Here is a 12,211-nt window from a genome sequence, read left to right as displayed (position 1 = left end):
CAGCCTACGGCATAGCGAAGCGTACGAAGTTGGTCAAAAATCGAACTTCGCACGTTGGTTAACCCATTTTTCGACGCGAGGCAGTATATATTTGTGGGTACACGCAAAAAAAAATTGTGCGGTAAAAACTACCATTTTATGGGGTTAAGTTAAGCAGACCAGAAATGCGCTTGATTTTACCATGTCTGTAGCCAAAATCAGATTGTTGTAAATTATTTCTGTCAAATGTAGGGTGATCAAAGTATTTTGGACAGATCGTTACGCGTATATAATTTTGCCATTTACGGCAAAATCAAATGGAAGTGGCCAAATTATATACGCGTAACGCACCAAAATACATGAAACACCCTACGTGTAATGTGGTGGGATGTACCGTAAACATAATAAATTGGTCTGAAATTGCATGGTAGTTTCAAGAATGGACGTAGTCAGCTAAAATAGTAATTTTTACCACAGAATTTTTTCACGTGTAGTCAGAGGAATCTGTGTCCGGTTTTGTCTTGCGATTTTATTCGGGTGGCCGTAACGGTTGTAACGCGTTAAGTCGTGTCCATTCCCTAGACGTTACGTAAACTGTGAACGGCACCTCACGAATTCAAACTGTCAGTGTCAGAGTTCAGAGTGTCATTTCGGTGTCGGCTTCTTTGCAAAACTTTACAAACAAAACTCAAAAAAAGTGATCAAAATGGTAAATTTTCAGTTGTTACACATTATATTTGATTGCTTTTACCAATGTATTTTCTTGTAAATTGCAGTATTCGTTACTTCATAAAGAAGAAAGCGCGCACGATGAAAGCATTTGGTCATGCTCCTGGGGGAGAGTTGCTGTTTCTACAGAAGACGAACAAGACAAGGAGCTGGACGGTGATGCTGAGAATTCTCGTGATTCCCTGGGAAATAAGAGAAATGGTCAAGAGTTCCGTGATTTCGTTGTCACGGGTGGGCTGGATGATCGTGTTAAAGTTTGGGATGTGACAAAGGAGAACAAACTGAAGCTACGAAACACTTTTACCGGACACTCTCTTGGCGTTGTTTCTGTGGATGTCAGCAGCGATGGAGAAGGTAAGGCGGGCATTATAAAATTATAGAGTTACTAGGTACCTACTGGAGACCACTGGAAAACTGGTCTCGAAATCATATCTCGCGTTTAGTATCATAACGGCTTATCAGCAATGGTCGATTTCTCTTTTACCAAAAAAAATGGCCAGGTGAATGCAAGCTCTCATTGTCTTAAGAAAGATGCAACTAAGAAGTACTGTAAAATCCAAGGGATCTCCAACAGAATGGATTTCCATTGACCTCCATAAAACTTTCGGGACGGACGATTTTTCATTTAATGGTCAGATTGCTCTTGCTAAATGGGTTGTTTCTAATTATTTGTACTCTTCGTGAAGTGTTAATGTAAACTCATTGAATATGGAGATTTATTTTTCATTATCAATTTTTGAATTGTCAATATGAATGCAATCCTGAACGAGTCAATATAAAAAAAATCTCAGAACAATTCTCGCGGAACATTACTAAAGGACCTATCTAACATTGAGAGGCTCTCTTTGTTTACTTTCTCTTTCATTAATAACTGAGTCATATTAACCTCTTCTGTTGCGTTTTTTGTATGAAACGCTAGTCAAGGAAATTGACTTTCGATCTATAGTGAAAAAGTTCCCAAAATCTTTAGTATTCCACTGTTATAATCGAAAGAGAACGAGAGAGGAGAGAATCTCTCATTTGTACATAGGTCCTTTAGTAATGTTCTGCGAGAATTTCACTGTTGCGTCCCGAAAGCTGGTATCGATTTTAAAAATAGGAACTTTTGATTGATGTCCCTAAGGTCTAAAAATTGTTGTTGTTGTTGTTTGAGAGGGACTTTATCCCGAAGGTCATTCGTCCCTTTGTGTAAGGTCTGAAAAGAAATCAAAACAGCGACCAGGAGATAGAAGTTTAAGTTTTTCATGTAATCCGACCAGATAGGGGTGATCGGGGCAATATGGGCCGCGTAAGGAAAACGTCGTGGGATGCATAGAAAAACAGCAAAAAATATGGTTTAAATGCAAGTGACTAGTACCTGAGAGAGACTCGCGAAGAGGAAAAATATCAACTTCATATGCAGCCCAGATTTCGCTGTCACGAAACTTCAAATGCAGCCAGTCGTTTCTATGGCTGAAAAAGTGAAAAGTATTGTATTCAATATAAAATATTATTGAAAACGTTACGTCAGCGGAGTCGTTTCTTCAAAGATGTTGATCATTCTTAACACAAGATTAGTTATTTCTAGTGTCTGATAAGTTTGCTGGCATGGAATTGCACTCAAAATGCTATTTATGCTTCGGTGTGATGCAAACGCAATATTTTTCTGCTGAGATGTCCATGTGAGGGTTTGAACGGCTTGCGCATAATTGATATCAACACAGAGTGGAATAAGAAAAAACTCAGCAATCACAGAAAAAGAAGACCGTCTTCGCGAGTCTCGTCTCAGACTAGTACTATAAAATGTTATCTTCCATGTTACGTCGATATTTAATGTTAACATCAAATTGCAAATTATTTCAGGAACTTTTTGGAAAGCCATGTTTTTCTACGTAATCACCAATCATATGGGGCATTATGAGCCACCTTACGGGGCAGTATGAGCCACCTCATTGATTTTTATTTAAAACAGTATAGAGAAGAGTTAGTGGTGAAGAGTACATTATTGGAAAGGAAATTGTATTAGCTTTGCTTGAAATTATTCATTCTAGCGGCTTATTTTTTAACGATACATACTACATAGTAAACAGAGCATGTTATACTAGTACTAAATTGCGACACTTGTTTCAACTTATTTTCTAGCAAAGTGTTCCACTGTGTAATGGTGCATAAAGATGACTATGCAGTAAAAAATAATCCGGTATATTTAGGCAATGCATTTTTATGTCCCAAACATCGTTTGCTTTGCTTAAATCTAGGTGGCTCATTTTACCCCGCCCCTTCATCTTGAAAATAATATATTGTTTTTCAATAATTTTGTTCACGAACAAATCTAATTTCGCTCACGAACTGTTCATTATGATCAGAAGTTTCAATGAATTGGTAAAATTTACCAGAATTATAAATATAATTGTCTTATAAGCTTAATTAAAAACTGACAAAATTATAAGCTTTTCATGACGAAGGACAAATTTGTACATTTTTGTAAATATCTTGAGTGTTCAAACGAATATTCTTACGGTTTTTATTGTGGTGGCTATTTGAAGCATCCTTTAGCAGATCATAATGACACTAGACCAGTGAATCAAATTATCATCAAAATAGACGAAAAACAAACAACAAATCAAGCTCGCTCACAACCGTTTGTCGAAACTGTTGCGGATAAGGACACAATCAAAAGCAAAATTGTCATGACAATCACAGAGTGCAACATTGTTGCATCCTTTTCAACTCGCGATTAATCAGTTATTTTAAACAAAAAACCAAATTTGTTTCATGGATGCTGTTTGATAATGTGTTAATATTTACCAACACGAAGGAAGTTCTCGAAAATTGCAATGCGAAACCCAGAAAATAGCTGCACACGTGGTGATCGATCTTTGTCATATTCTGTTCAAGTGATGATAAACTCATGTTGCGGAATACAATTGTTGCAACAAGAATAGAAGGTGACAATGTCTTTGTTGCTGCGTGTTGGGTGACAATTGATTTACTGCACTAGACATTAAAACACTGTTCACAGACATAACACTTAGAACAAATCTTAATCAAAATCATAGTCACGAAGATATGTACGCCCAATGCTATAATCGGTGTGTTTGGCCGACGGGCCCAGTGAGTGATGATAGTTATTACACAGACAAACAGACGTCACACTCTACCTGCTATCCATCGACCAACTTTTTAACGTTCGATTCAAATACAGCTAATGCTCGATAACTGGGTGCTATTTAACTGGGCTGCTTTTTAACTGGGTGCTCGCTAACTGGGCTGTAGCCCAGTTAAAAAACAGTTAAACGTTAAAAACTTTCACCATCCCGTAACTGACGAGGGGCGTGCAAATGCAAAATAAGGTTTCGGCATTATTTTTTTAATTGTAAATTTGTCTTTTTTCATTTAGATTTTAAATTTTTTTTCAATTCAATGTGCAATATGACTCGTGCGATCCACCTCCTTTTTCGAAATCGTCGATAATTTTAACTTTTTCCACCAACGTAAGGGTTTTTTGTTTCCGTTTGCGGTTGGTGCCCGGTGGGATGTCCATTGCAGGAACGAAAACTGTTTAATTCACCTCAAAATTTACAAGACGGTACGATTAAAACGCGAATTCAATGACGGAATGATACGAACACGACGCGATTCCATAACCGAATGACGCCAACCAAAACTTTGCATCTAAGTCCCCCTTGATTTGTATTTGAATGTGTGTGTGCGTTGGAATGGCAGTCCAGTTATCGAACACTGCTCGCTAACTGGAAGGTTCTCTCAGCCCAGTTATCGAGCATAAGCTGTACATGGTAGGTGGTCAATCGACCACCCGCAGCGCTCGCGTCGATTTTTGTTCGTGTTTGACGTTTACACACTACCGCCGCCTGTTGGTCCATCGGCCACCTACAGTGTTTTTAGCATTGGGCGTACATGTTTTCGCGACTATGATTTTGATCGCGATTTGTTCTAAGTGTTACGTCTGTTTCTCTGTGGTTATTATATTCATATTCTTGATCCATTCATTTACTTAAAAACAAGGAGCTACACACTCGGTTCCCAATGGCTTTAAGGGCGAGATCACAAGTTATGCGTGATTTCTATAATATTTTTAACAGTTGTTGAAAATTCCTCGTGACATTACAACAACAATTACTGCACGAAGATACTCTATGCCATGGGAAACCGACAAAATTCGTTTTATGAAAAGACCCTGGACCGGTGGGATTTGAATTCATGAGTCATAATCTTCATGGTCTTACTGAATAGTTACGCATTTACCTCTACGGCTGTCTGGGCCCCGACTCACCGGAAGCCATAAAATGCGCTCAGTGTGATGATCCAAACACAGACAAACAGACGTCACACTCTACCTGCTATCCATCGACCAACTTTTTAACGTTCGATTCAAATACATGGTAGGTGGTCAATCGACCACCCGCAGCGCTCGCGTCGTTTTTGTTCGTGTTTGACGTTTACACACTACCGCCACCTGTTGGTCCATCGGCCACCTACAGTGTTTTTAGCATTGGGCGTACATGTTGTTTTCGCGACTATGATTTTGATCGCGATTTGTTCTAAGTGTTACGTCTGTTTCTCTGTGATCCAAATATTAATAGAAAAATACTCGTGAAATGTTTGGAAGGAATTCATAAAATTCTTAGTGAAATGTATGCTTACCGTGATGTGCCCATTTCTCGCGCGCGCTTCTAATTTTGCTCACTGTCAAATCATTCAAATTTATTGATACATGTTTAATATGATTGTATCGTACAATTTGTATTTTATGTAACCATGATTAAAACAAAATTATCCGAAATATTAGCTAACAGAGATTTGCAAATATTAGCTAAAAACTTTTGCAAAAATGATTGAAACTTCATGAGGAATCCCTGGTCTACTTTATTAAGGACATCCTGGAATAGGCTTAATAAATTTCCTTGAATAACCCTGACGGAATATTTAAGCAGTTTCTGTAAAAAAATCTTCCTGAATTATTGAAGAATTCTATGAAAATGGCTGGAAGAATAACTGAAGCAATCGGTGTAGGAACCCTTGACGGAATTCTTGTTAAGGTTCCTGACACATGCTTAAACAAAATTCTCCAAAAGAAACTGGAATGAATCTTTGTGGATTTTCTGGTAAAACTCCTGTACAAACAGGAGAAATCTGAGCCATAACTAAAAAAAATAACTGTTGGAAATCCTGAGACAATACCTGGAAAATTTATTAGACTTTTTGCTGTTGAAATTACTGAACGAATTAGCTTTGAATTGCATCTGAACATCCCTTGGGAAATCGCTGGAGGAGTTTCTGGACGAATTCTTGGAAGAATTGGCGAAGAAATCCCTAAAAATATTGCTAGAGTGTGTGACCAGACGTCGCGCTTTTCGTGGGACAGTCCCGCATGTTGACCTTTTGTCCCGCGCTGAAATGTGTTCCGCATCACACTAAAATCATAAAAATGTTCCGCATTCCAGGAGCAGTTATTATTACATACTATGTACCACATTTGCTTAACCAACATGTATTGCATGCATTTGTTAATGGCTTGCATCAAAATTTTATTGAATTTTGAATTCTAAACAGGCTAGACAATCGTCACCGTCAAATGGGAAAACTCGGCGACGAAACTAAAAGAAGCATCGTCATCGTCACTCAATCAGTGTCGGATGGCGATTTGTCACAGAGATCCGATCACACAGGCTCGTAGTTGAAAAGCTTTGCCTTTTACGGCATTTCTCCACTGTAGATAATTTACCTGTACTTACAAGAAAGGGTTGTTGTTATTTTTATGAATATGTGAAATATTCTTCCGCTTTGGTCACTTTATGTGGAGAAACCCTCGGAAGAGTTCCTGAGATTGTTCTAGAAAAAAAAAAAAAATCTCTGGAGAAACATATTTGTAGTATTTCTCAGAACAATACGTGAAGAACCTGTGGAAAAGTCACGTGAGAATCTTTGAAGGTATCTGTTGGGCCTCTAGCATTTCGCATCAACATCCATTCACCAGAAAAAAGGGAAAAAAGTTACTTTAGTGACCATTTTGGTGAAAAAAAAAAGACTTTAGAGACCAAGTATCTAAAAGGAGACCTTCTACCAGCCCTGCGAAAGGGATAAACATTGCTCTGATTACAATGGTTATTGTGATTACCAGTGACTACTTGATGATTTTAATGGTTTATTCTTGATTATTCCATATTGTTCGATTACTGGGTTGACTCTGGGAGGGAGGCACAGATACTACACCTGAAATATTAAACAAAGTTTTTTTCAAACTGCAAGATAACTTCAGTTTGCCAACGACAATCAAGGCAGACTTGATGCAAATCGCTAGTTTTCTTTTATAGTGTACCTTCGATCTATCCGGACTAACATGGAAAAAGGGCCACAGTATTCTATGCATTCAATATTTATTTCTATTCAAAAATGTAAAAGAGATGTGTATTTCATTACTTTGTATTCAATCATAATGCATGGTGTGAAATTAATTTTGAATACTTTTGAATAGATTTTCGTTTGATTTTTGTCATCTTTGATGAAATGCGAAAATTTGTTTTGATCAATTACGCGCTATTATTTAAGTATTTAAGAACCGAGCCCACAGTGACATTCTGTGACAGCAGAATCTCGGCTCACTGTGACGTACATAAATTTCGTATCGGTTTCTCCCTCCCAGGGTTGACCAATAATGCTTTAATTACCAATTAATACCTTTTGATTGCTTACAATTATTTATGATTACTATTGATTTTTTAATGTCAGTAATCTTCAGTCTAATCGATTATGCGGGTCACATCATGAAGCGGAAAGCTAAGTATGAAATAATTTATTTAAGCGGCTTGCATTGGGATTGTATATATGTTGCCCTTTTTCTACGAACAAAGAAAACAAATGAAATCTCTGGGTTCTTCTGGGCTTTTCCCAAGTTTAAGACCGGAACTCCTATTTAATGTTGTACCAAAACTTTGAAGTCACAAATCTCGCGAAAGAAGCATCAAAATACAGTGCTATTTCTATTTTAGCTTTATGCACTAGCAGAAAGTTTAAAATAAGAAGCTCGACTTTGTACATTTATTATTTCAGCAGATTAGTGCCTTTGACATCGCGAGTAGGAGCACAAGCCGGCCATTGTGCCAGCCATATTTGTATTTCGACATGTGTCACCATAAGAAAATACTGAAGCCTATGGCCTACTAAATCCTCCTTTTCTAATTCGAAAATATATAATCTATGATAAAGCTTTGAGCTCTAAGTCAGATTTCAAGCTTATCCTAAGCTGACAATGCAATCGAAATCTCTGAAAATTCCTGATAATCATTTGAACAATTCAACGAGGACAAATGCGGACAAATTTGCTATGATTATAATACAAAATTTTTAAAAAACGTAGGTAAATAATTGAAAAAATACCACGGTTATCGAAAAATTGCAAATCAGAACTCGTTCGCTGGTCGCAGTTTGATCATCACTGATCTATGTTTATCGATAAGTTACTATTGATTATATGTATTTATATGATCATTTCGGACTATGATGATTATTTCGATTACTTGAATGAATTGAATCAATGATCACTTGGTTATTCAATGTAATCATTCATTACTAGTCACTCGAAAGCTTGTTCTCAAAGCCCCTTGGTAAAACCAAACGAAAATCCACTGAATTTTACGTAACAATCCAAAGAGAAAATCGATCACTGCAAATACGCCGTCATGATACTCAACGCGAGATATGAATAGCTAACCATCTTATCAACAAGCATATCTTTGATATTTACTTATTGTAATTTTAGTGATTGCGAGTAGTTCTCTCGACTCAGGACTTTGCATCTGGAAAGCAGATTCAGGTCAATTGCTGAATCAAATATCTCTTGGACCTGTGGATTTGTGGACCGTCGCTTTTTCTCCCTGTGACAAATATATCATATCTGGTTCGCATGAAGGAAAAATATCCCTGTATAGTGTCGAGAGTGGAAAACCAGAGCAGGTGTTGGACCCGCAAAACGGCAAGTTTACGCTGAGCATTGCCTACGTAAGTTGAATAACATTCATTGCTGTAATAGAAATTGGATCACAGATTTTTTTTCTTGCAGAGTCCGGACGGCAAATATATTGCCAGTGGTGCAATTGATGGAATAATTAATATTTTCGATGTAGCTGCAGGAAAAGTCGCCCAGACGCTAGAAGGACACGCTATGTCTGTCCGCAGTCTATGCTTTTCACCTGATTCGCAGATGCTGCTCACTGCCTCCGATGATGGCCATATGAAGCTTTATGATGTTGCGCACTCGGATGTTGTTGGCACTCTGTCCGGACATTCATCATGGGTTTTGTCTGTTTCATTTTCTGGAGATGGAAAAAGCTTTACATCGTCATCGAGTGACAAGACCGTCAAAATTTGGAATGTGGCAGAGCGCCAATGTTTGCACACCTTTGAGGATCACCAGGATCAGGTTTGGGGTGTTAAATACAGTCCGGATAGTTCGAAGGTTATTTCGGTTTCAGAAGATCGATGTGTTAATCTGTACGACTGTCCACCAAACATAATCTAAGCTGAGAGAAACATAAACTGTTCATTTCTATTCAAGAGTTTTATTTGTATCCGACTTCAATAATAATTTCCGCTTCTCGGCGGTTTTATCTGGTATATGTAATTCGAACGTTTTAAAATGTTGCAAAATATTGCTAACCAACGCTTCCTTCATAGCATATTCAGTCGCTATTTTGCTTGACGTCCATATTTGCGGTTCAGTGTGATGCTTGGAAATAAATTCAATTGCTTGCCGCAATGTGCAGTGTCCTTTAGGCACCGATTGTGGTTCCAAATGTCCGTACTCAAATTCGTCAATGGCGTTTCGATTCAACGGCAACGGTTTGCTCGGATCTTTGTGGGTCGGCTCTGGAATCTAACAAGAAAAAGGAAAAAAATATATGACATATATGATTGGACATTTCTTTGATGCTTATTTAAAACTGAAAAGTGGATCAGTATCGGTAGAAATTAAGCTAGTGTAAAGAACTACTTGGGCACCACCATGATTCACTTTGGCATGGAAGGTATTGGGATTTCCTATTTTTCTATTGGATCCTATATACATGGGACTATTATTAGCTAACCAGCCTCAGGCTGAAAGTTTCGTTAATGAAGATAATAATAATAATAAATAGCACAGAGTATTCGAATCCTCTGAGCAGAATCTCAATAGAGAAACTAAAAATGTAGATTGGAGCACCTTGTACCTTTTAATTCCGCCCTAAATGTTAATCTTTGACAGATACGCGTATTTCGACTACCACTTGCAATCTTTTTCTTCGGAATTAAAATGTACAATGTACTCCAACATATTTTTTTAGTTTTCTCCAATAAATGGTCGGTGTTCAGACAGACCGGACTAGACGATATTATGGCGTTCTAAAGATACGTTAAGGACCAGGCGTTGCAGAATTCGCTCTCATTTGAGAATGAAGCACGATCAAAGCAAGCAAAGAAAAACATCCCATCTGTTGCGGTCCACGATCGTCATTGTATCGCAAGGTGTAACAAGTCTGATAAATGGAAGCAGCGAGCGAGAGCCCCAACGAGAGAGCGATGATAAAATCCATTTTTCTCGCTTGTTTACCGTTGGGGATAGGTGTTTTTCTTTACTGGCACGATAAACAATCCACGAACTTCCAATAACAACAGTGTCCCCCAGGCTTGGAGCATGTTTAGAGGGGTTTTATCATGCACTACTATCCCCCCAATCTGATCAAACTTGTAGCAGTATACGATAAACAGTCTCTCATAATGTGCAGCATGTTATGATAGTTACAGAGAGCGATACGTGAGAGATTCTCTCAATTTTCTCAGGATTCAATCCCTGTTAAGGACTCTATCAATTCTGATTTTTTCGATGCCTTTTTGATACAGATGCATCGTCAAATAAATAAGTTTCATTAATACAGCAAATAATGCAAAAATTTAGATTTTTCGAATGACTGGCGTACGTTTTTCTGAAACCATGAAAAAGCACTTGGTTCAGTCTGTCTGAACACCGACCAAATGGCATTAAAAAAACCTGCTAACTTGCTATCCTCAAGAATAAGATTTGGCTGCCTACTATTTATCGACTGATTGGGAAGCTCAAAAATGCTCCTTTTTCGCTGAAGTTATGCGAAATATAATATAAAGTTATACCATTTCTATCGTTTCAAATTTTACCTTTCATTGTTAGTATTGATTATACTGAACCAACTCCAGTTTAATCTTAATTTAATGAAAGAAAATTTACAGTGAGAATGCAGGGTGCTCACTATGGTCCGCCTACCCTTAGCAGATAAAAATCACGTTCAAGCCGAAAAAAAGAGCCATTTAATTGAAAATATATAAATGAAATTCACGATTCTTTTACATTTTTTGTGGACGTCTTTATTTATACTGTATTTCAAGTCAAATTATGGCGAAGTAGGCCGTCATTGAAATGTGTACGCGCCGTTGATGATGGTTGCTTATACATCTCATTATTTCGAATGAAAGAAAATCAATTGGTTTTGCACTGACACAGCTGAAAAAGTATCAGCATATTTTATGTATGTTGGCGCGTACGGTGAAACTTTGTCAAGTCATTTTGAAATTGTACGCTGCAAAGTCACTATTGTTGCCTAAACGAATGACGGGCTACTTCGCCGCAATTTGGAATTATGCGTCTTTGACCCATTGTCACCTCCGACAACGGATTGATTGTTTTAACGTTTTAACATACCACATCAGTTGACGTAACGAACACTCGCTTCAAGTTATCATCCAGCGGTGCATGCTTTTTGTTCAGCTCCTGCAGCAAATCCGGATTTTCTAAAATAGAACGGATATGAATTATTAGAAGCTTTTATGTATATGCCTTCATCTATAATACCATCCAAAACTCGCTGAAGATCTTTTAGGTTTGATTGAAATTTAGGAGCTGGTTTTGGCTTCGACTGCGATATCACTTTTTCAGCACGGCTCTCGACATTGAATCGATTCACTTGCCGAGCAGCGATTGATAAAACTTTCCCCATGATAAAAATTATTAAAATTAGTAATGAATAACGTGATTTAATGATTTACGATAATAGAAAAAATACATTGCACAACATCATATTACGTTGAATAAACCGGCATTGTTTTCAATAAAATAAAATGACAAACTAAAAGTCGACATTATGGACAACTGTCAGAAGCGATACACGCACAGGGAAAGTACCCTGAAGTGAGTTCATTTTACCAACTTAGGCGTTATGTGCGGGATGCCAATTTTTGAGTTGTTGAGATGGATTCTTTCCATTCAGTCCGATAAATAGACTATCGAAATATCAAACATAGAAACGCCTGACGGAAATTCACCACAAGAAACCGGGTTGAATTTAATAAATTTGTCTTAGAGTAAAAATAATAAGATGAATCGAAGCCACATCTCAAATGTTCAAGAGCACAAATCTGAAGAACTAGACAGTTGTGCTTATTCTGCGCGGCGTGTGAGGTGACACGAGTCGAATGAGGTGACAATTGTCGACTCGCT

At 37.7% G+C, this 12,211-nt stretch overlaps 2 protein-coding genes across 2 annotated transcripts; one reads left to right on the top strand and one right to left on the bottom strand.

Moving 5' to 3' along the window:
- The first annotated feature begins 551 nt into the window (after window positions 1-551).
- On the top strand, window positions 552-9,256 carry LOC5566139 (WD repeat-containing protein 61). Its single transcript, XM_001650456.2, has 4 exons — window positions 552-688; window positions 756-1,062; window positions 8,468-8,706; window positions 8,768-9,256. The coding sequence occupies exons 1-4, from the start codon at window positions 686-688 to the stop codon at window positions 9,224-9,226; spliced, it is 1,008 nt and encodes a 335-aa protein (XP_001650506.1). The 5' UTR covers window positions 552-685; the 3' UTR covers window positions 9,227-9,256.
- On the bottom strand, window positions 9,247-11,875 carry LOC5566140 (protein NDUFAF4 homolog). Its single transcript, XM_001650457.2, has 3 exons — window positions 11,567-11,875; window positions 11,417-11,505; window positions 9,247-9,580 (listed from the first exon to the last, which is right to left on the bottom strand). Exons 1-3 carry the CDS (start codon window positions 11,709-11,711, stop codon window positions 9,254-9,256), a joined length of 561 nt encoding a protein of 186 aa, XP_001650507.1. The 5' UTR covers window positions 11,712-11,875; the 3' UTR covers window positions 9,247-9,253.
- Window positions 11,876-12,211: the final 336 nt, after the last annotated feature.

Source organism: Aedes aegypti, chromosome 2 (genome assembly GCF_002204515.2).
Source record: "Aedes aegypti strain LVP_AGWG chromosome 2, AaegL5.0 Primary Assembly, whole genome shotgun sequence".
Lineage (NCBI taxonomy): Eukaryota > Metazoa > Arthropoda > Insecta > Diptera > Culicidae > Aedes > Aedes aegypti.
The sequence above is the reverse complement of the archived record's forward strand: the minus strand, read 5'-3'. Positions and strand labels throughout refer to the sequence as shown.

What these genes read in the sequence shown, in the direction of transcription:
- LOC5566139 (XM_001650456.2), top strand. An exon ending in TGTCAGCAGCGATGGAGAAG is followed by an intron (nt 1,063 to 8,467) that starts GTAAGGCGGGCA and finishes TTGTAATTTTAG; the next exon opens with TGATTGCGAGTAGTTCTCTC. An exon ending in TTACGCTGAGCATTGCCTAC is followed by an intron (nt 8,707 to 8,767) that starts GTAAGTTGAATA and finishes TTTTTCTTGCAG; the next exon opens with AGTCCGGACGGCAAATATAT.
- LOC5566140 (XM_001650457.2), bottom strand. Translation starts at nt 11,711, where the DNA reads ATGGGGAAAGTTTTATCAATCGCTGCTCGGCAAGTGAATCGATTCAAT. An exon ending in TCTTCAGCGAGTTTTGGATG is followed by an intron (nt 11,506 to 11,566) that starts GTATTATAGATG and finishes GTTCTATTTTAG; the next exon opens with AAAATCCGGATTTGCTGCAG. An exon ending in TCGTTACGTCAACTGATGTG is followed by an intron (nt 9,581 to 11,416) that starts GTATGTTAAAAC and finishes TTTTCTTGTTAG; the next exon opens with ATTCCAGAGCCGACCCACAA.